This window comes from Electrona antarctica, assembly GCF_951216825.1.
Source record: "Electrona antarctica genome assembly, chromosome: 8".
Lineage (NCBI taxonomy): Eukaryota > Metazoa > Chordata > Actinopteri > Myctophiformes > Myctophidae > Electrona > Electrona antarctica.
The window spans coordinates 47,001,006-47,023,027 of NC_136789.1; the positions used below are offsets into that span (position 1 = coordinate 47,001,006).

Here is a 22,022-nt window from a genome sequence, read left to right on the forward strand (position 1 = left end):
CTATATTTCTAAAACTATGAAACATTTCAAAGATTCCTTTTCAGGCAAACATGTCCACCGTAAGATGAACCTAAGTAGGCTAGAATGGGGTTGCTAGGTGTAAGTATGTAGGACTAGTAGCATGCCAAAGTTTGTGCTATTGCCATAGAGAATGCATTGGGCGTTTAAGTTAAATAACTCAGAAACTTCAAATCATTTCAAAGTAAAAAGTTCCAGCATGTGTCTCCACAGTAAGCTGAATAATAAAAAGTGTGAATGGAGTTTCTAGGTGAAAGTGCTTTTTTGACATGCCAATGTCTGCCATTGAGCCCCATTGTAAACTTCTCAAATTTGAAAGCACTATATTTCTAAAACTATGAAACATTTCAAAGATTCCTTTTCAGGCAAACATGTCCACCGTAAGATGAACCTAAGTAGGCTAGAATGGAGTTGCTAGGTGTAAGTATGTAGGACTAGTAGCATGCCAAAGTTTGTGCTATTGCCATTGAGAATGCATTGGGCGTTTAAGTTAAATAACTCAGAAACTACAAAACATTTCAAAGTAAAAAGTTCCAGCATGTGTCTCCACAGTAAGCTGAATAATAAAAAGTGTGAATGGAGTTTCTAGGTGAAAGTGCTTTTTTGATGTGCCAATGTCTGCCATTGAGCCCCATTGTACATTTCTCAAATTTGAAAGCACTATATTTCTAAAACTATGAAACATTTCAAAGATTCCTTTTCAGGCAAACATGTCCACCGTAAGATGAACCTAAGTAGGCTAGAATGGGGTTGCTAGGTGTAAGTATGTAGGACTAGTAGCATGCCAAAGTTTGTGCTATTGCCATTGAGAATACATTGGGCGTTTAAGTTAAATAACTCAGAAACTACAAAACATTTCAAAGTAAAAAGTTCCAGCATGTGTCTCCACAGTAAGCTGAATAATAAAAAGTGTGAATGGAGTTTCTAGGTGAAAGTGCTTTTTTGACGTGCCAATGTCTGCCATTGAGCCCCATTGTACATTTCTCAAATTTGAAAGCCCTATATTTCTAAAACTATGAAACATTTCAAAGATTCCTTTTCAGGCAAACATGTCCACCGTAAGATGAACCTAAGTAGGCTAGAATGGGGTTGCTAGGTGTAAGTATGTAGGACTAGTAGCATGCCAAAGTTTGTGCTATTGCCATAGAGAATGCATTGGGCGTTTAAGTTAAATAACTCAGAAACTTCAAATCATTTCAAAGTAAAAAGTTCCAGCATGTGTCTCCACAGTAAGCTGAATAATAAAAAGTGTGAATGGAGTTTCTAGGTGAAAGTGCTTTTTTGACATGCCAATGTCTGCCATTGAGCCCCATTGTAAACTTCTCAAATTTGAAAGCACTATATTTCTAAAACTATGAAACATTTCAAAGATTCCTTTTCAGGCAAACATGTCCACCGTAAGATGAACCTAAGTAGGCTAGAATGGAGTTGCTAGGTGTAAGTATGTAGGACTAGTAGCATGCCAAAGTTTGTGCTATTGCCATTGAGAATGCATTGGGCGTTTAAGTTAAATAACTCAGAAACTACAAAACATTTCAAAGTAAAAAGTTCCAGCATGTGTCTCCACAGTAAGCTGAATAATAAAAAGTGTGAATGGAGTTTCTAGGTGAAAGTGCTTTTTTGATGTGCCAATGTCTGCCATTGAGCCCCATTGTACATTTCTCAAATTTGAAAGCACTATATTTCTAAAACTATGAAACATTTCAAAGATTCCTTTTCAGGCAAACATGTCCACCGTAAGATGAACCTAAGTAGGCTAGAATGGGGTTGCTAGGTGTAAGTATGTAGGACTAGTAGCATGCCAAAGTTTGTGCTATTGCCATAGAGAATGCATTGGGCGTTTAAGTTAAATAACTCAGAAACTTCAAATCATTTCAAAGTAAAAAGTTCCAGCATGTGTCTCCACAGTAAGCTGAATTATAAAAAGTGTGAATGGAGTTTCTAGGTGAAAGTGAAAGTGACGTGCCACTATCTGCCATTATAAATTTCTCAAATTAAAAGCACTATATTTCTAAAACTATGAAACATTTCAAAGATTCCTTTTCAGGCAAACATGTCCACCATAAGATGAACCTAAATAGGTTTGAATGGGGATTCTAGGTGTAAGTATGTAGGACTAGTAGCATGCCAAAGTTATAATTTTTTTCGGACGGCATACTATAGCATGTCGTTTTTCGTGATTTTGGACTATTTGAAAAAGAGATGAAAATCATGAAAAACGACATACTATAGTTCATGGTTTCGGACGGCATACTATAGCATGTCGTTTTTCGTGATTTTGGAGGATTTGAAATAAAGATGAAAATCATGAAAAATCGACATACTATAGTCCATGGTTTGGGACGGCATACTATAGTATGTCATATTTTCATGATTTTGGGACACTATGTCAGAGCCAGGACTTGAACCTGCAGCCTCCTGATTCCCAGGCAGGATCTGTACCCAGTGAGCGACTGTGCATGCTGTTCTTATAAGGCCGAATAGATAATGACAGAAGAGCCAGAGACTTGTTTCCATTGTGGTTCATAAACATTCGAACGTCTACAGATAAACAACAGCAAAAGAAACAATAGACAAATCTCCTGTTATTTTATTTTTTGTATTTTATTTTTGTATCAATGTTGTACTCAAAGGGAACAGCAGACTGCATTGTGGCAGGTAGCAAGTAGATCAGTGACTTAGCACTCTGGCTGCATGATCTGGAGGTTGTGGGTTCAAACCCCACTGAAATCATTACTTGCCAAAATCTGCCATTGACCCCCATTCTGAATTTCTCAAATTTAAAAGCACTATATTTCTAAAACTATGAAACATTTCAAAGATTCCTTTTCAGGCAAACATGTCCACCGTAAGATGAACCTAAATACGTTTGAATGGGGTTTCTAGGTGTAAGTATGTAGGACTAGTAGCATGCCAAAGTTTGTGCTATTGCCATTGAGAATGCATTGGGCGTTTAAGTTAAATAACTCAGAAACTTCAAATCATTTCAAAGTAAAAAGTTCCAGCATGTGTCTCCACAGTAAGCTGAATAATAAAAAGTGTGAATGGAGTTTCTAGGTGAAAGTGCTTTTTTGACATGCCAATGTCTGCCATTGAGCCCCATTGTAAACTTCTCAAATTTGAAAGCACTATATTTCTAAAACTATGAAACATTTCAAAGATTCCTTTTCAGGCAAACATGTCCACCGTAAGACGAACCTAAGTAGGCTAGAATGGAGTTGCTAGGTGTAAGTATGTAGGACTAGTAGCATGCCAAAGTTTGTGCTATTGCCATTGAGAATGCATTGGGCGTTTAAGTTAAATAACTCAGAAACTACAAAACATTTCAAAGTAAAAAGTTCCAGCATGTGTCTCCACAGTAAGCTGAATAATAAAAAGTGTGAATGGAGTTTCTAGGTGAAAGTGCTTTTTTGATGTGCCAATGTCTGCCATTGAGCCCCATTGTACATTTCTCAAATTTGAAAGCACTATATTTCTAAAACTATGAAACATTTCAAAGATTCCTTTTCAGGCAAACATGTCCACCGTAAGATGAACCTAAGTAGGCTAGAATGGGGTTGCTAGGTGTAAGTATGTAGGACTAGTAGCATGCCAAAGTTTGTGCTATTGCCATAGAGAATGCATTGGGCGTTTAAGTTAAATAACTCAGAAACTTCAAATCATTTCAAAGTAAAAAGTTCCAGCATGTGTCTCCACAGTAAGCTGGATTATAAAAAGTGTGAATGGAGTTTCTAGGTGAAAGTGAAAGTGACGTGCCACTATCTGCCATTATAAATTTCTCAAATTAAAAGCACTATATTTCTAAAACTATGAAACATTTCAAAGATTCCTTTTCAGGCAAACATGTCCACCGTAAGATGAACCTAAATACGTTTGAATGGGGTTTCTAGGTGTAAGTATGTAGGACTAGTAGCATGCCAAAGTTTGTGCTATTGCCATTGAGAATGCATTGGGCGTTTAAGTTAAATAACTCAGAAACTACAAAACATTTCAAAGTAAAAAGTTCCAGCATGTGTCTCCACAGCGGTCTCCACAGCGGCAGCGGTGGCCGAACGGATAGCGGCGCGGTCTAGATACCGGAAGGTTCCCAGTTCGAACCAGCCGTCCGACACGTTAAAAATTACCACCGCTGAAATGCCCTTGAACAAGGCATCAACCACTACGATGAAATGTGTTCTATGAGCAGGGCCTGGCTGGAAACAAGTTCTTGAGCTTAGCCCAGATACCCTGGGTAAATATAGATTTCATTTCATTTCATTTCACAGTAAGCTGAATAATAAAAAGTGTGAATGGAGTTTCTAGGTGAAAGTGCTTTTTTGACGTGCCAATGTCTGCCATTGAGCCCCATTGTAAATTTCTCAAATTTAAAAGCACTATATTTCTAAAACTATGAAACATTTCAAAGATTCCTTTTCAGGCAAACATGTCCACCGTAAGATGAACCTAAGTAGGCTAGAATGGGGTTGCTAGGTGTAAGTATGTAGGACTAGTAGCATGCCAAAGTTTGTGCTATTGCCATTGAGAATGCATTGGGCGTTTAAGTTAAATAACTCAGAAACTACAAAACATTTCAAAGTAAAAAGTTCCAGCATGTGTCTCCACAGTAAGCTGAATAATAAAAAGTGTGAATGGAGTTTCTAGGTGAAAGTGCTTTTTTGATGTGCCAATGTCTGCCATTGAGCCCCATTGTACATTTCTCAAATTTGAAAGCACTATATTTCTAAAACTATGAAACATTTCAAAGATTCCTTTTCAGGCAAACATGTCCACCGTAAGATGAACCTAAGTAGGCTAGAATGGGGTTGCTAGGTGTAAGTATGTAGGACTAGTAGCATGCCAAAGTTTGTGCTATTGCCATAGAGAATGCATTGGGCGTTTAAGTTAAATAACTCAGAAACTTCAAATCATTTCAAAGTAAAAAGTTCCAGCATGTGTCTCCACAGTAAGCTGAATTATAAAAAGTGTGAATGGAGTTTCTAGGTGAAAGTGAAAGTGACGTGCCACTATCTGCCATTATACATTTCTCAAATTAAAAGCACTATATTTCTAAAACTATGAAACATTTCAAAGATTCCTTTTCAGGCAAACATGTCCACCATAAGATGAACCTAAATAGGTTTGAATGGGGATTCTAGGTGTAAGTATGTAGGACTAGTAGCATGCCAAAGTTATAATTTTTTCGGACGGCATACTATAGCATGTCGTTTTTCGTGATTTTGGACTATTTGAAAAAGAGATGAAAATCATGAAAAACGACATACTATAGTTCATGGTTTCGGACGGCATACTATAGCATGTCGTTTTTCGTGATTTTGGAGGATTTGAAATAAAGATGAAAATCATGAAAAATCGACATACTATAGTCCATGGTTTGGGACGGCATACTATAGTATGTCATATTTTCATGATTTTGGGACACTATGTCAGAGCCAGGACTTGAACCTGCAGCCTCCTGATTCCCAGGCAGGATCTGTACCCAGTGAGCGACTGTGCATGCTGTTCTTATAAGGCCGAATAGATAATGACAGAAGAGCCAGAGACTTGTTTCCATTGTGGTTCATAAACATTCGAACGTCTACAGATAAACAACAGCAAAAGAAACAATAGAGAAATCTCCTGTTATTTTATTTTTTGTATTTTATTTTTGTATCAATGTTGTACTCAAAGGGAACAGCAGACTGCATTGTGGCAGGTAGCAAGTAGATCAGTGACGTAGCACTCTGGCTGCATGATCTGGAGGTTGTGGGTTCAAACCCCACTGAAATCTTTACTTGCCAAAATCTGCCATTGACCCCCATTCTGAATTTCTCAAATTTAAAAGCACTATATTTCTAAAACTATGAAACATTTCAAAGATTCCTTTTCAGGCAAACATGTCCACCGTAAGATGAACCTAAATACGTTTGAATGGGGTTTCTAGGTGTAAGTATGTAGGACTAGTAGCATGCCAAAGTTTGTGCTATTGCCATTGAGAATGCATTGGGCGTTTAAGTTAAATAACTCAGAAACTACAAAACATTTCAAAGTAAAAAGTTCCAGCATGTGTCTCCACAGTAAGCTGAATAATAAAAAGTGTGAATGGAGTTTCTAGGTGAAAGTGCTTTTTTGACGTGCCAATGTCTGCCATTGAGCCCCATTGTAAATTTCTCAAATTTAAAAGCACTATATTTCTAAAACTATGAAACATTTCAAAGATTCCTTTTCAGGCAAACATGTCCACCGTAAGATGAACCTAAGTAGGCTAGAATGGGGTTGCTAGGTGTAAGTATGTAGGACTAGTAGCATGCCAAAGTTTGTGCTATTGCCATTGAGAATGCATTGGGCGTTTAAGTTAAAAAACTCAGAAACTTCAAATCATTTCAAAGTAAAAAGTTCCAGCATGTGTCTCCACAGTAAGCTGAATAATAAAAAGTGTGAATGGAGTTTCTAGGTGAAAGTGCTTTTTTGACGTGCCAATGTCTGCCATTGAGCCCCATTGTAAATTTCTCAAATTTTAAAGCACTATATTTCTAAAACTATGAAACATTTCAAAGATTCCTTTTCAGGCAAACATGTCCACCATAAGATGAACCTAAGTAGGCTAGAATGGGGTTGCTAGGTGTAAGTATGTAGGACTAGTAGCATGCCAAAGTTTGTGCTTTTGCCATAGAGAATGCATTGGGCGTTTAAGTTAAATAACTCAGAAACTACAAAACATTTCAAAGTAAAAAGTTCCAGCATGTGTCTCCACAGTAAGCTGAATAATAAAAAGTGTGAATGAGTTTCTAGGTGAAAGTGCTTTTTTGATGTGCCAAAATCTGCCATTGACCCCCCTTCTGAATTTCTCAAATTTAAAAGCACTATATTTCTAAAACTATGAAACATTTCAAAGATTCCTTTTCAGGCAAACATGTCCACCGTAAGATGAACCTAAATACGTTTGAATGGGGTTTCTAGGTGTAAGTATGTAGGACTAGTAGCATGCCAAAGTTTGTGCTATTGCCATTGAGAATGCATTGGGCGTTTAAGTTAAATAACTCAGAAACTACAAAACATTTCAAAGTAAAAAGTTCCAGCATGTGTCTCCACAGTAAGCTGAATAATAAAAAGTGTGAATGGAGTTTCTACGTGAAAGTGCTTTTTTGACGTGCCAATGTCTGCCATTGAGCCCCATTGTACATTTCTCAAATTTGAAAGCACTATATTTCTAAAACTATGAAACATTTCAAAGATTCCTTTTCAGGCAAACATGTCCAACGTAAGATGAACCTAAGTAGGCTAGAATGGGGTTGCTAGGTGTAAGTATGTAGGACTAGTAGCATGCCAAAGTTTGTGCTATTGCCATAGAGAATGCATTGGGCGTTTAAGTTAAATAACTCAGAAACTTCAAATCATTTCAAAGTAAAAAGTTCCAGCATGTGTCTCCACAGTAAGCTGAATAATAAAAAGTGTGAATTGAGTTTCTAGGTGAAAGTGCTTTTTTGACATGCCAATGTCTGCCATTGAGCCCCATTGTAAACTTCTCAAATTTGAAAGCACTATATTTCTAAAACTATGAAACATTTCAAAGATTCCTTTTCAGGCAAACATGTCCACCGTAAGATGAACCTAAGTAGGCTAGAATGGGGTTGCTAGGTGTAAGTATGTAGGACTAGTAGCATGCCAATGTTTGTGCTATTGCCATAGAGAATGCATTGGGCGTTTAAGTTAAATAACTCAGAAACTTCAAATCATTTCAAAGTAAAAAGTTCCAGCATGTGTCTCCACAGTAAGCTGAATTATAAAAAGTGTGAATGGAGTTTCTAGGTGAAAGTGAAAGTGACGTGCCACTATCTACCATTATAAATGTCTCAAATTAAAAGCACTATATTTCTAAAACTATGAAACATTTCAAAGATTCCTTTTCAGGCAAACATGTCCACCATAAGATGAACCTAAATAGGTTTGAATGGGGATTCTAGGTGTAAGTATGTAGGACTAGTAGCATTCCAAAGTTATACATTTTTTCGGACGGCATACTATAGCATGTCGTTTTTCGTGATTTTGGATGATTTGAAAAAAAGATGAAAATCATGAAAAAACGACATAGTATAGTTCATGGTTTCAGACGGCATACTATAGTATGTCATATTTACATGATTTTGGGACACTATGTCAGAGCCAGGACTTGAACCTGCAGCCTCCTGATTCCCAGGCAGGCTCTGTACCCAGTGAGCCACTGTGCATGCTGTTCATAAAAGGCCGAATAGATAATGACAGAAGAGCCAGAGACTTGTTTCCATTGTGGTTCATAAACATTCAAACGTCTACAGATAAACAACAGCAAAAGAAACAATAGACAAATCTCCTGTTATTTTTTTTTTTTTTGTATTTTATTTTTGTATCAATGTTGTACTCAAAGGGAACAGCAGACTGCATTGTGGCAGGTAGCAAGTAGATCAGTGACTTAGCACTCTGGCTGCATGATCTGGAGGTTGTGGGTTCAAACCCCACTGAAATCTTTACATGCCAAAATCTGCCATTGAGCCCCATTGTAAACTTCTCAAATTTGAAAGCACTATATTTCTAAAACTATGAAACATTTCAAAGATTCCTTTTCAGGCAAACATGTCCACCGTAAGATGAACCTAAGTAGGCTAGAATGGGGTTGCTAGGTGTAAGTATGTAGGACTAGTAGCATGCCAAAGTTTGTGCTATTGCCATTGAGAATGCATTGGGCGTTTAAGTTAAATAACTCAGAAACTACAAAACATTTCAAAGTAAAAAGTTCCAGCATGTGTCTCCACAGTAAGCTGAATAATAAAAAGTGTGAATGGAGTTTCTAGGTGAAAGTGCTTTTTTGACGTGCCAATGTCTGCCATTGAGCCCCATTGTAAATTTCTCAAATTTGAAAGCACTATATTTCTAAAACTATGAAACATTTCAAAGATTCCTTTTCAGGCAAACATGTCCACCATAAGATGAACCTAAGTAGGCTATAGAATGGGGTTGCTAGGTGTAAGTATGTAGGACTAGTAGCATGCCAAAGTTTGTGCTATTGCCATTGAGAATGCATTGGGCGTTTAAGTTAAATAACTCAGAAACTACAAAACATTTCAAAGTAAAAAGTTCCAGCATGTGTCTCCACAGTAAGCTGAATAATAAAAAGTGTGAATGGAGTTTCTAGGTGAAAGTGCTTTTTTGACGTGCCAATGTCTGCCATTGAGCCCCATTGTAAATTTCTCAAATTTGAAAGCACTATATTTCTAAAACTATGAAACATTTCAAAGATTCCTTTTCAGGCAAACATGTCCACCATAAGATGAACCTAAGTAGGCTAGAATGGGGTTGCTAGGTGTAAGTATGTAGGACTAGTAGCATGCCAAAGTTTGTGCTTTTGCCATAGAGAATGCATTGGGCGTTTAAGTTAAATAACTCAGAAACTACAAAACATTTCAAAGTAAAAAGTTCCAGCATGTGTCTCCACAGTAAGCTGAATAATAAAAAGTGTGAATGAGTTTCTAGGTGAAAGTGCTTTTTTGACATGCCAATGTCTGCCATTGAGCCCCATTGTAAACTTCTCAAATTTGAAAGCACTATATTTCTAAAACTATGAAACATTTCAAAGATTCCTTTTCAGGCAAACATGTCCACCGTAAGATTAACCTAAGTAGGCTAGAATGGGGTTGCTAGGTGTAAGTATGAAACTACAAAACATTTCAAAGTAAAAAGTTACAGCATGTGTCTCCACAGTAAGCGGAATAATAAAAAGTGTTAATGGAGTTTCTAGGTGAAAGTGCTTTTTTGACGTGCCACTATCTGCCATTATACATTTCTCAAATTTAAAGCACTATATTTCTAAAATTTCAAAGATTCCTTTCCAGGCAAACATGTCCACCGTAAGATGAACCTAAATAGGTTTGAATGGGGATTCTAGGTGTAAGTATGTAGGACTAGTAGCATGCCAAAGTTATACATTTTTTCGGACGGCATACAACGACATAGCATGTCGTTTTCCGTGATTTTGGAGGATTTAAAAAAAAGATGAAAATCATGAAAAAACGACATACTATAGTTCATGGTTTCGGACTCACGATCATGTGGACAGCCTCCTTACACACTGAGCCACTGGTACCAGACAATTCTCACTGTTTTTTTGTTGTTTTGTTCTTCTCCAAATCGGTCTTGAAAGTAAAGACTTGAGTGGGGTTTGAACGCACCATCTCCCGATCATGTGGACAGCCTCCTTACATACTGAGCCACTGGTACCAGACAATTCTCATTGTTGTTGTTTTTGTTTTGTTCTTCTCGAAATCGGTCTTGAAAGTAAAGACTTTAGTGGGGTTTGAACACACCATCTCCCGATCATGTGGACAACCTCCTTACACACTGAGCCACTGGTACCAGACTCTATGGCTCTGGTCTCAGCCACCGTGCTAGCTATTTTGAGTTTGACATATATATATATATATTTTTTTAATGTTGCCACTACTGTTAGAGCTGCCATAAACTACACAGGTTCCTCCCGATGTTCTGGGCATCTTTGTAATGTTAGTGTTGGTAAAAAGCAGGTAAAAGAGTAACATTTGAGGCACACTAACATCAGTCAATTTCTCATTCACTGTAGAAGAGGTGCGGGTTTCCAGAGAGGTGATGGCCACAAACTCATTCTTCCAAGAATCTCTTGCCTGAAGAAGGACAATTTGTCGGAAATGTACCAGAACCCTAACCCTAACCCTAACCCCCATAAGAGAAGATTGTTACGGCTCTAGTTGTTGCTCCAGCAGTGATTCTCAACCCATTTAATTTCAAGGACCCCCCAGTTTGACATGCATTAGTCTACGGACCCCCATTGAATGCCATTTCTAACTCTGGGTGGCCAAATTTATATTGTAAAATCAATGTTAATTGTCTCCACCAGGCCGAAGGCATGGGGAGAGAGTATGTTTTCTGTCCGTCCGTCCGTCCGTCTGTCCGTCCGTCTGTGAACAGCTAATCTCTGGCACCGTTGGCTTGATCACAGCCATACTCTGCACACACACTCCCTGAATGCCAGAGCTGAACCTCTGCCCCAAAGTTTTCACATTGGCCTGTTATAGCGCCACCAGGAGGCCGCTTTGTGTAAAACACATTTTTTGACAGTACACCTACATATTTTGTCCAAACATCATGCAAATCGGTACACAGTCTCTCTAGAGCCATTCAACGAAACAGGGGTTTTCAGATTTTTCAGACTCCGTCCTGATTGGCTAAGATTAGCTTCCAACGTTCGCAGGAGTGCTCCGTTTCAAACAAAATGCTGCGAATCATGAACACATTGAGTGATTTCCGTGACATTTTGCATGCACATTCCCACTAGGCAGAGGAAGACATGCCACTGGAAAATGTTCAACTCATGGTGGCGCTATAACTGGCCGATTAGTGTTTTTACCTCTAACTGCAACTGCCTAGTATGCACACTCCCTAGAGGCCAAGGAAACACCTTTGCCTGGAATTTTTCACATCTGCTCTTTATAGCGCCATCAGGAGGTCGACATATGTAAAACACATTTTTTAATATTACTCCTTCAGATTTTATCCAAATTCACGCAAATCTGTATACATGATCTCCATAGTCATGTGATCAAGACGGGTTTGTTTGATTTCTCATAATCCATCCAGATTGAATACGATTGGCTTCTAAAGTTTTCAGGAGTAGCCTCCTAAACATTTCCGACTTTGGGAACCACTGCTCTACAAGACTATTCTTTTACTGCTTTCTTTGCCAAAAATTGCCGATCCACAAGCTCACATTGTAATACATTGTGAGCTTGTGGATCGGGTATTTTTTATTTAAGTACTATTTGCTATTTTCAAATGGCCGAAATGTATAGGGTTGAAGTGGTTAATGTATGTTTTCTAATCAAAATTAAAATCTCCAGGTGGGTGGGTGGGGAGGATTGGGAAAGGAGTTGTGGGAGAAAATATAAAAACAAAGAGTTGTATTTTCTTTCTGTGAAACTTGCATATGATGTCATACTCTTTGAATAAAATGTATTAAAAAAAAAGGAACTAGTAACTAAAGTTTTCAAATAATTGTAGTGGAGTAAAAGTACAAATTTTGGCTCTGAAATGTAGTGGAGTAGAAGTAAAAGTATTGGAAATTGGAAATACTCAAGTAAAGTACAAATACCTCGAAATTGTACTCAAGTACAGTACTTGAAACAAAAATACAAAACACAAATTTGAAACACAAATGTATACAAAACACAGATGTGAAATACAGATACAAAACACAAATCTGAACTTGTGGATACAAAACACAAATGTGAACCTATGAGTTCACTCATGTGAGTTGCAAATCTGAATTTGTGAGTTAAAAATCTGAGATCGCGACTGTGAGACTATGTGAGACAGTGTGCTATGGAGCCAGAACAGTCTCAAAAGACTGTTCTGGCTCCATAGCACACTGCCTTGAGTTGTCTGCCTGAACCTGCTCAGCAGGCTTTGCATCATTTGAAAAAACACTGCATACTATAAACACTTTCTTGTCATGCTAGTTTTGACCTGCATTGTTTGCTCAGAACAGAGCAGCAGTAATCTCAAGCATTGCAACTACTGTAAATGCTGAGAAGATGGGTGTGGTCTATTATGTCTTAACTCCAGACAGTGGTGGAAAAAGTACTCAATTGCTTTACTTAAGTAAAAGTACCAATACTGCAATTTAGAAGTACTTCGTTACAAGTAAAAGTACGGAATTGAAAATGTACTTGAGTAAAAGTACAAAAGTATCGGCATCAAAATGTACTTAAAGTACTAAAAGTAAAAGTACTCATATTGCAGAATGTGCCATTTCACAAGTTCAAAATGTGTACAAAATCTATTGAAAATAGCCGATCTACAAGCTCACAATGACAATTGTGAGCTTGTAGATCGGCTATTTTCAAATGGCCAAAATGTATAGGGTTGAAGTGGTTAATGTATGTTTTCTAATCAAAATTAAAATCTCCAGGTGGGTGGGGAGGATTGGGAAAGGAGTTGTGGGAGAAAATATAAAAACAAAGAGTTGTATTTTTGTTAGATAAATTCTGATATGTTGTTTACACGTCATGTCAAGTTGGCCACTCCATCATATTCTGTTGGTCAACACAGATAGAACTTTGGCCCAGACCGTGTTCCATATAGGTCATATATTGTCACCTTATTCTTCATATCATCATTTTACTCTTAGCCTACTGCCTGTTTACTCCGGGTTGTTCTCCTTATCCTATTTATGTCATGTCACCATCCACGTGCCTAATCATCTCAGCCCTATATTATCCTTTATATTATTTTATCATACTTATATTATGGGTTTCCTGACGCCAAGTTCAGATTTACTGTCTCTATTCGACTTTCCCCAGTCAAGTTAACTCGCATACTGAGAGGTCTATTTTGATTTGAGACTACATGTATTTGACCTTGATGCCCAGTGAGAAAGTATAGATAGCCAGGCTTTGCTCTGTTAAGAGTTCACCGCTAGCAGGGAAAGAAATGTTATCTTCAGGTTGCCATGGCAACGCCAGCGTCCACGCTCTCCTGGTTTGAGGCGACATCATTGATACCAGTCTCATCATCCATGTGCTGGTCCAATGAGTGCTCGACAACCAGCAACACCATGGGATATTGCGGACATGAACTATCTATTGAGCCAATGAACGTTTATCAACAACTGACGTCAGATGCACTATTAATGCCAGTAACATACTGTGAAGAGTTGGGTTCAGTTCGGATCCATATTGGAACAATTGAATACTCTAAATTATATTGATGTATTGTACTACTATTATTATTATCTGAACCATGTAGCACATTCTCTATGTAAATTGACTTTATTACCTACTAAAAATTACAGTTAAAACCTGAAACTCCTCTCAGAACTTTATTTCATCTGCCTCCAAATTCTTTTTTAAGGTCTTTCTATTTGTTATGGTACAGTGACTGTCAGTCAGATTTAAAGGGCTAATCACTCATTTTTAAGGTAAATACAGCACGGTATTTGGTCTCCCTGCTGGGTTATTGAAGGTATATATTTACAGTCCTTTCTAATTAGCATTACAAAATAGATATAATTTATTTGTATCTATTAATTTTCTTTCTGTGAAACTTGCATATGATGTCATACTCTTTGAATAAAATGTATTAAAAAAAAAATAGTAGTAACTAGTAACTAAAGTTTTCAAATAATTTTAGTGGAGTAAAAGTATACACATTTTGGCTCTGAAATGTAGTGGAGTAGAAGTAAAAGTATTGAAAATTGGAAATACTCAAGTAAAGTACAAATACCTCGAAATTGTACTCAAGTACAGTACTTAAGTAAAAGTACTTAGTTACTTTCCACCACTGCTTAACTAAAAACAATGTGATGGAACACATGTTCACTAACTAAACTAATACAACTTCCTGATACCTAGTTGTGCAAGGATGTCGTGCACTGAAAGTAGCAGATCTACAAGCTCTTAATGTGTTGTTCTATACCTTCTATCCATCTCCAAGTCCCTCCCTCTCTCTCTCTCTCTCACCGTCTCTCTCTCTCTCTGAGCAGTGTGTTCATAGCAGCACAGAAACCTGTCACCGGCACTAGCACAGGTGTTATGACGGTATAGGTGTACTGGTCCTTAATAGCCTGCCTCATGATCCACAGAGTGTGTTTGGAACTTCATAGGGGTGAAACACACCGCACACACCTCACCACGGCAACAACATTCCCTGGTGTATCTAGGCGGGGAATCAGTGGCGAGATGGTACATTTTCCACCTGACAAACAGAGACAAGAAGTTGCAGTAACATCCGAGGTAAATTATTATTTGTATAGACCAAATGAATTTCTCTGCTCTGCATATGCTATATTAATCCACCCACTAGTTTCACTTGACATTGTTTGAAGGGAGTCATGTCAATTTCTTTACAACTTGTATTGTGTTGCTTTGTTTAGCCCTGTCAGCCAGGGCTGTTCAATATTCTTAATTATATTATATTCTTGAAATGTTATTTTCCATGGGGACATTCTCACAATAACCTTTCCCATAAATTGCTATAAAACATTTATCAAACACAATTATAGCTTCATGACTTCATTGTGTCAGTACTGTTTCAATGTTTAATATTGACAATACTTCAATAGTAAATAACTGTGAAAGCAATATACTTTTGTGCATTACCTTTTGTAAATAATTAAACACATTTGTAGCCTTTAACACTGTTGATCTGCAGCACTTTTATACACAAACACTAGATAATGTACACTGTAATTGGAAGACTCACATTTAGTCTCCAGTAACTGAAGCAAGTGTTTAATTTGTATAGCATATAGGCCTATGTGAGAAGAGTTGACTTAATGTGTACTATATATATGGCCTGTCAAATGTACATAGTTCCTCTCCAATTAGACCAAATTATGCTTGCATGTCAACCAGTTTGGCCAGCATCAGGTGACAGCACCTGTTTACATTTAACATAATTAAGTAGAGAGAGAACACTGTCCCTGACCCTTGCATGCACATTTTGTGCTCAGGCTAAATCCTAATCTGTTGCAACTGTGCTAAACTACAGTATCAAAATATTTAGATATATTTAGACAACAATTATCAGGTATGAAGAAGTAATTCTCTGTTTTCTTTTCTTTCTCTGCTGGTCAAGGTGCACCATGGGCTGTGTCTACCTGATAGAGCCTGTGATCGGGATATATGCATTCGCCATGTTTATGACCTACCCTCTGCTGCAGCAGTACATCTATAGGAGACTGTGGCTGCAGCTCAGTGGTGCCCCCTACCCTATAGAGGAGAACAACACCCACTGTGCAGACAACTCCACAAACCTGACTTCTATACACGTGGTGAGGATGTGTGTGTGTGACCGTGTCTGTGGTTCTCAGGTTCACTCAGGTTCCTCATTGCTTGCACAACACCACAGAACAGGTCACTGAAACACTGTTACACATCTCGATATGTAAACAGAAAGTATCGTTTCACTTTGTATATCGTATCGTTTTGCAATGAAAATAATCGGTATCGAATCGTTTTGCAATACTATTAGTACTTGTGTTCAGTCAAGGTGTGGGTTTGTCCATGTTTGTCCATGTATGTCCATGTTGTCCATGTATTCAAATACAATGTCCATCTATTTGCCAGAGAATCACTGTGTTTACTTATTTATATCCATAATAATGAATCTTTTCCTGTACTATCCACAAGTTTCACACATATTTAATGTATTTGCTAAATAGTCATTGAATTGTATCGTATCGCCATAATGAACCAATATCGTCCATGTATCATATCGTCAACCATGTATCATGATACCTATCGTATCGCAAAAAAATGTATCGTTACACCCCTATGCATATTACAAATGGGTGTAGTCTACATAGCATATAGAATAGTGGAACTCAAAGCAAAGGACATATCAACATATGCATCTACAGTGAGACTGTACAAACATTCCCATGTCATTTTTCATCTCTGTGATAACCCAGACATCTTTGACAGCTGATACACCAGATGTTGTTGTGGTTGTTGTCCAGGGAGTCCAGGGAAGTGTCTCTATTAGAGATGGCATGCACATGTCCTTTGACCTTAGCATAGAGGAAGCCTTTATGACCAAGGTCATTCAATATCAACCACTCCTACATGCTATCTCAATCTCAGAGCTAGGTTATAAGTGCAGCAGCAGACTTTGTTTTCACCAAAATGTAGGAATTACAAACATTTCAAAAAGGTAGCACATCCAACATTTTAAATAAATGGTGGACAAAGTACTCACATTTCACATTTTTATTGGCACACACAAAAAAGGAACCCTTACACGTTTCAGCTATGAGCCATCATCAGAGTAGCCTAGGACATACACATAGACTGGTTGTTAGACAACCTGGGATGCCCAAAAAGGAGGCACAAAGGCTGGAAAACGATTGTGTGTGTGTGGGGGGGGGGGGGGGGGGGGGAGCTGTATTTGATAATAATTGTGCTGTACAGTGAAATGTCATGGGGCTATGAAGAAAAACAGGATGGTGCTGTTGAATAGAATGAATTTTTGGTCCAATGCCAGGCCTACAATGGTAATCTGAACCCCATCTTCAACAATAGGAGTAGGTGTACTTTACCTTGCTTTGTTACCTGACCATGAGGACTGAGGGACATTTTTCAGCTTTGTTTGTTCAGTACAGCTGGGAAATTTTGCCCTGGATTACTTTTGAGCCATAATCATATTCATTAAAGATCAGTAGGGTTCAAAATGGTATTGTCTGTGTGACTTCATGCTCCTCAGTCTATGGCCCCAAAATGATTTTAGTAACCTTATGGCCTTTCTTCTAGCACCAACATCGTGGCCAAAATGTCCACTATAAATTATATCTCAAAATGTAATGGACAGACTGTCCAAAAATAAATTAATAATGCAATAAAATTAAAGTTCTGAGTGCATTATGCTCCGTGCTAAATTAACTCTAAACTATCTTATCCTTTAGCACCACACAAAATATCAACTTTTCACACACATCTAATAGGCAGATTCCAGTTTTTCACCGCCACCCTTCAGCAAATCTCCAGTTGGGTGTAAAGAGCAACGGGTTGCTAGCGGTGCTTTTAGACGCGTAATAGTCTTGTTTCATTAAAATGTTCTGCATATCCCCGCTTGTCTCACTTGCTGTTCTCACCACAGCTCCGTCTTTAGTCCCCTTTTCTTCTAATATTCTCCTTTTCTTCCTCCTGTCTCCAGGCTGTCCAAGAAAAGGCATCTCTCTTCCACCTGTATGCCCAGCTGTGTTTCATCTTCCCCAGTCTGCTCTCCGCTCCTCTCCTGGTGTCCTACAGTGACATCTGTGGCAGGAAGGTTGCCATCATCGCCCCCCTGGTGGGAGACTGTCTCTTCGATCTTTGTTACTGTATTGTCAGTGCCTTCTCCCTCGATCTGAACCTCTTGCTGGGAGCTTCTGTCATCAGTGGGCTCCTAGGGGGCCCCACGGCACTCATTGGAAGCTGCTTTGCCTACGTGGCTGACCGCTGTGAACCAAGGCTTTTAGCCGTGGGCGGAGGTGAGTCCAGAGGAATTTCCGAGGACAAAACTGAGAGAAGTGGAGATATTTATGCAGTGATCGCTAGCACTGAGGGACATGGACATATAGAAAAGGGAGGGTGTGAAACTAGAAGGTGCCACGAGTTAAATCCACCATGTGAAGAGGGAAGGGTTCGAGTTCAAGAGGCCAATGATGGCGATGGGAGCAGAGACTATGGTGTGGGCCTTGTTTACGCAGGCAGAGATGAAAGGGGTCGTACAGTGAGAATGGCCAGCCTGGAAATGATCATGGGGATGCTGACTGGACTGGCATCTCTATGCACTGGCTTCTTCATCCACGCTGCAGGCTTCACCTGGCCCTTCCTCACCGCCACCCTGCTCCACCTCATCAACCTGACCTACGTGCTCTGTGTCCTCCGAGAGTCTCTGAGCCGCACTCCAGCTGCGCCCTTGCCTTCGTCAACAGCCTTTCGTTCCTCCTCCACATCATCTTCATCATTGTGGTTATCCTCGCCAGGCTCGTCTTCGCCGGAGGCCGGCAGCTCCCGCTTTCCCCAACGAGCGGTGCTGATGGGTCAGCTGAAAGGAATGTACCTGGTGCTCACATCAGGGACTCGCCGGAGGAGCATCACTCTGGGATTGATGCTCACAGCTTTTGCTCTCTATAAGGTAAGTCAGAATGGATCAATACACCTGATATTTTAAAACCCACCCACCCCACAAAATATATTTGATTAATTTCCATTATAAATGTAAAGTTAAACATTTTAAAAAGTATTAAACATAATATAATAATTATGGGACAAAGAACTTGAGTGGCAGTGTGCACAAGACATTTAGCAGTGATTGGTTTATCTCCCTGTCTGTCTCAGGTGTCTGCTCTAGGTGGTATGTCCATCTTTATCCTGTATGAGTTGAATAAACCCTTATGTTGGAGTGAGGTCTTCATTGGCTATGGTTCAGCCATCAGCACGCTTATCTACTTGGGCAGTTTTGCAGGTGAAGTGTTGAGTAGTAGTGACAAAATTAGATGCACACAAAGGGCTTACAGAACCAAACTGCATAAACTAATGTGTTTAATGTGTTATCTGAAGTGAAGTGTGAATGCTGGTATTACAGAACCCAAAGTGGAATCAGGTGTCAGTGTACTGAGTAACATTCAACCCTATACAGGTGTCACTGTACTGTCCCGCTGCCTCCAAGACGCACACATTGTGCTTCTGGGTCTGCTCTCTGTCAGCGCAGGTCTACTCATGGCGTCCTTCGCAAAGACCACACTCCTTATGTTTCTGGGTGAGACAATGTGTGTCTGTCTATCTGTCTGTCTGGTATTTGCACATATATTATAATAGGGAAGAAATGTCACATGGTGTCATACGCTGATGCAAACATGCAGTCACCGTAACAGCTACAGTGTTCCCTGTTTGGTGTCGCTCCACAGTGAGGCTGCCTCTGGTCCTTTCCTCCATGCCATCACCTGTTCTCAAGTCCATGATGTCAAAGGCAGTACTGAGCTCTGAACAAGGTAAGAACACTGACTGAACGCTACAGTATGTGGAGTCGGGTTGATCCGTCCACTTCACTGGAACTGAAGGTGAAACCATACAGGGTTGATTCATAGAGGGTTGGTTCTAATCCCACAGGCCCTGAGTTGACACCCTTAAAGATGCAATGATTTATTTTGCTTATTATTAATAAATAGTATTATTGCGACTGTAGGTCGCAGTTTACTATGAAAATCTGCATTCCCGTCAGTCGTGTCACGCACCCATATACGTATGCTAAAGTGGTCAGGTCATTCAACGGGTGCTCGAACAAAAAAGAACAGACTGAAAAAGGAAGAATAAGTTTTGAAAGCTCCCCAAAAACTTTATTTACCAAGGCGGGGTAAACACAACGTTTCGTCCTCTGTGGCCTTCGTCAGATACCTGATACGATGAGGCCTGAGGGGGAGAGAGGGAAATTGTGAGGGGACTTTCTTGCACTATATGCCAAGAAAACTGATGGTTAAACAGACTAGAGTAGACCATCCACCTCTAAAACGGAAGGATACTTGCTGAAATAAGTAATTTACGTTAGGAAAGGCTTAACACCTTTCATATACAAATTAAATAGTTAATTCACAAATGCATTCGAGCTGACATGTACCTTTTGTACATGTCAGTACTTACTAAACTCAAGAGATTATCATGTGTATGGCTGTATGTTGGGATTGGTATCTATCAGTGCGGACACTGTAATGTACATTAGCATTTATCACATACGCAGCCTTAGTTTTCCCTGGGCTTTACATACAGCCTGAGGTATAATAACCTTTACTCCCTCTGCGCTTCAGGTGCGATGTTTGCGTGTATTGCATTTGTGGAGATGCTGAGCATTGGAGGGGCATTAACTTTGTTCAACGGCATATACGCTGCCACAGTTTCCTGGTTCTCTGGGTTCAGCTTCCTCCTGGCTTCTGGTCTTGCCATCATCCCTGCTGTTTTGATTAGGTGAGTGGGATCACATACAGTATATCATCAGTGAATCAACATGGTTGGAGGCACTGTATACCTGTAGGACTTAAGCTTTATCACTGTATACCTGTAGGACTTAAGCTTTGTGGGGAAGCAGACATTGTTCTAGTCCAATGCATGTTGAAAATGACAAAACAGACCAAAACAGAATCAAATTTTTTAAAATATGAATGTAATGGCTGGGTCACTGACATGGCGTTCATTTTTTTGTCCATGGTTTAGTTCAATTTAAACAGGAACAATTACAAACCAATACTTACATTGTAAAATTTCAGATTTTATTCTGTATTGATAGAATGTTTTAAGGAATTTTGACAAATGTAAATTGCTGTAATTGCTGACAATCTTTACCAAATAATTCAACTTGTTTAAAACACCCCATCACCCTATAATCTAGTTGGACATGATCTCCTTGACAGCATTGAGAACACTGCCTGTCCTCTCTGGGTATAGTCTCTGTCTGCTGCACATTAAGACTTGTATTTATTAGTCACCGACCCGTGGTCAAAAATCCTGCCATGGTGTACTGTACTGTCTATTTTGGGGACATTCTACCAGATGCATACATTTTCACTTCTAAAAATCGTGCAGAAACAATATCTTATGTATATAACATTAAACATAGTTTGTGAATTGACAGCTCAAGTGATGAATTGACTGTTGTGTTATCTCCAGAGCTCTAATGAGTTTCCATGTGGCTGTGGAGGAGGACATGACCAAACTTACAGATGAAGAGGAAGATCATAAGATGTAGAGGCAGAGAGACACTGCAGCTCCCTCAGTGGGACACAACAGAACGCCAGGCCCAGCACACACCTGGGTGCAACTAACAATGCTTGAGCTGGTGTACTTTGTCTTGGAGTACTGTAAAGGGACAGTTCACCCGAATCACCCCCCAAAAATACTTATTTTCTATCAATGAAACACCCCACCACAGTTGGTGTTGCGTGCCCAAAGGTGCCTTGGTGAGGAATAGTAAATCGGTTGCCTCTACTCAGGCAAGTGTCACGACTCACCAGACACTGTATTATGATGTTCATGTTATAGCCTATCTGAAAAAACATCAGCAGGACAAGTTGTTTTTTTTAGGTAACACCCAACTTGCAGGAATTGAATTGATGTCATAGGACTCAAAGGTGCCATCAAGCTGAGCAGAAGAACCTCATCTAGGGCTTTCAAAAGCTGCATGTCTACTAGTGCTCTTGTGTTGCTCTATTGAACGTTAGACTTCAAAGTACTCCAGGATTGAAGTGCATTAAGTCTGGAGACTCAAACCTGGAACCTCAGAGCACAGATCTCTGCACCCCAACACCGTCACAGCCAACAGATCTCTCCTAATGCTAATCATTTATTTTCTTCTGTGGATGGAAATGTTTGTTTCTATAATAAAACTCACGTGTAGCATTTATCCTTCTGACAGCCTCAAAACTACTACTACGTACTATAGTATGTTTTTCCTGATTTATCAACTTTTTTTTTCGTGGTTGAAAATCATGAAAA

General features: G+C 39.1%; 1 protein-coding gene across 1 annotated transcript; it reads left to right on the top strand.

The window, feature by feature from the left end:
• Positions 1-14,515: 14,515 nt before the first annotated feature.
• Positions 14,516-21,930, top strand: slc46a3 (solute carrier family 46 member 3). Its single transcript, XM_079508849.1, has 8 exons — positions 14,516-14,789; positions 15,634-15,829; positions 17,710-18,675; positions 18,879-19,005; positions 19,180-19,299; positions 19,448-19,531; positions 20,342-20,498; positions 21,198-21,930. The coding sequence occupies exons 2-8, from the start codon at positions 15,641-15,643 to the stop codon at positions 21,274-21,276; spliced, it is 1,722 nt and encodes a 573-aa protein (XP_079364975.1). The 5' UTR covers positions 14,516-14,789; positions 15,634-15,640; the 3' UTR covers positions 21,277-21,930.
• The last annotated feature ends 92 nt before the right edge of the window (positions 21,931-22,022 follow it).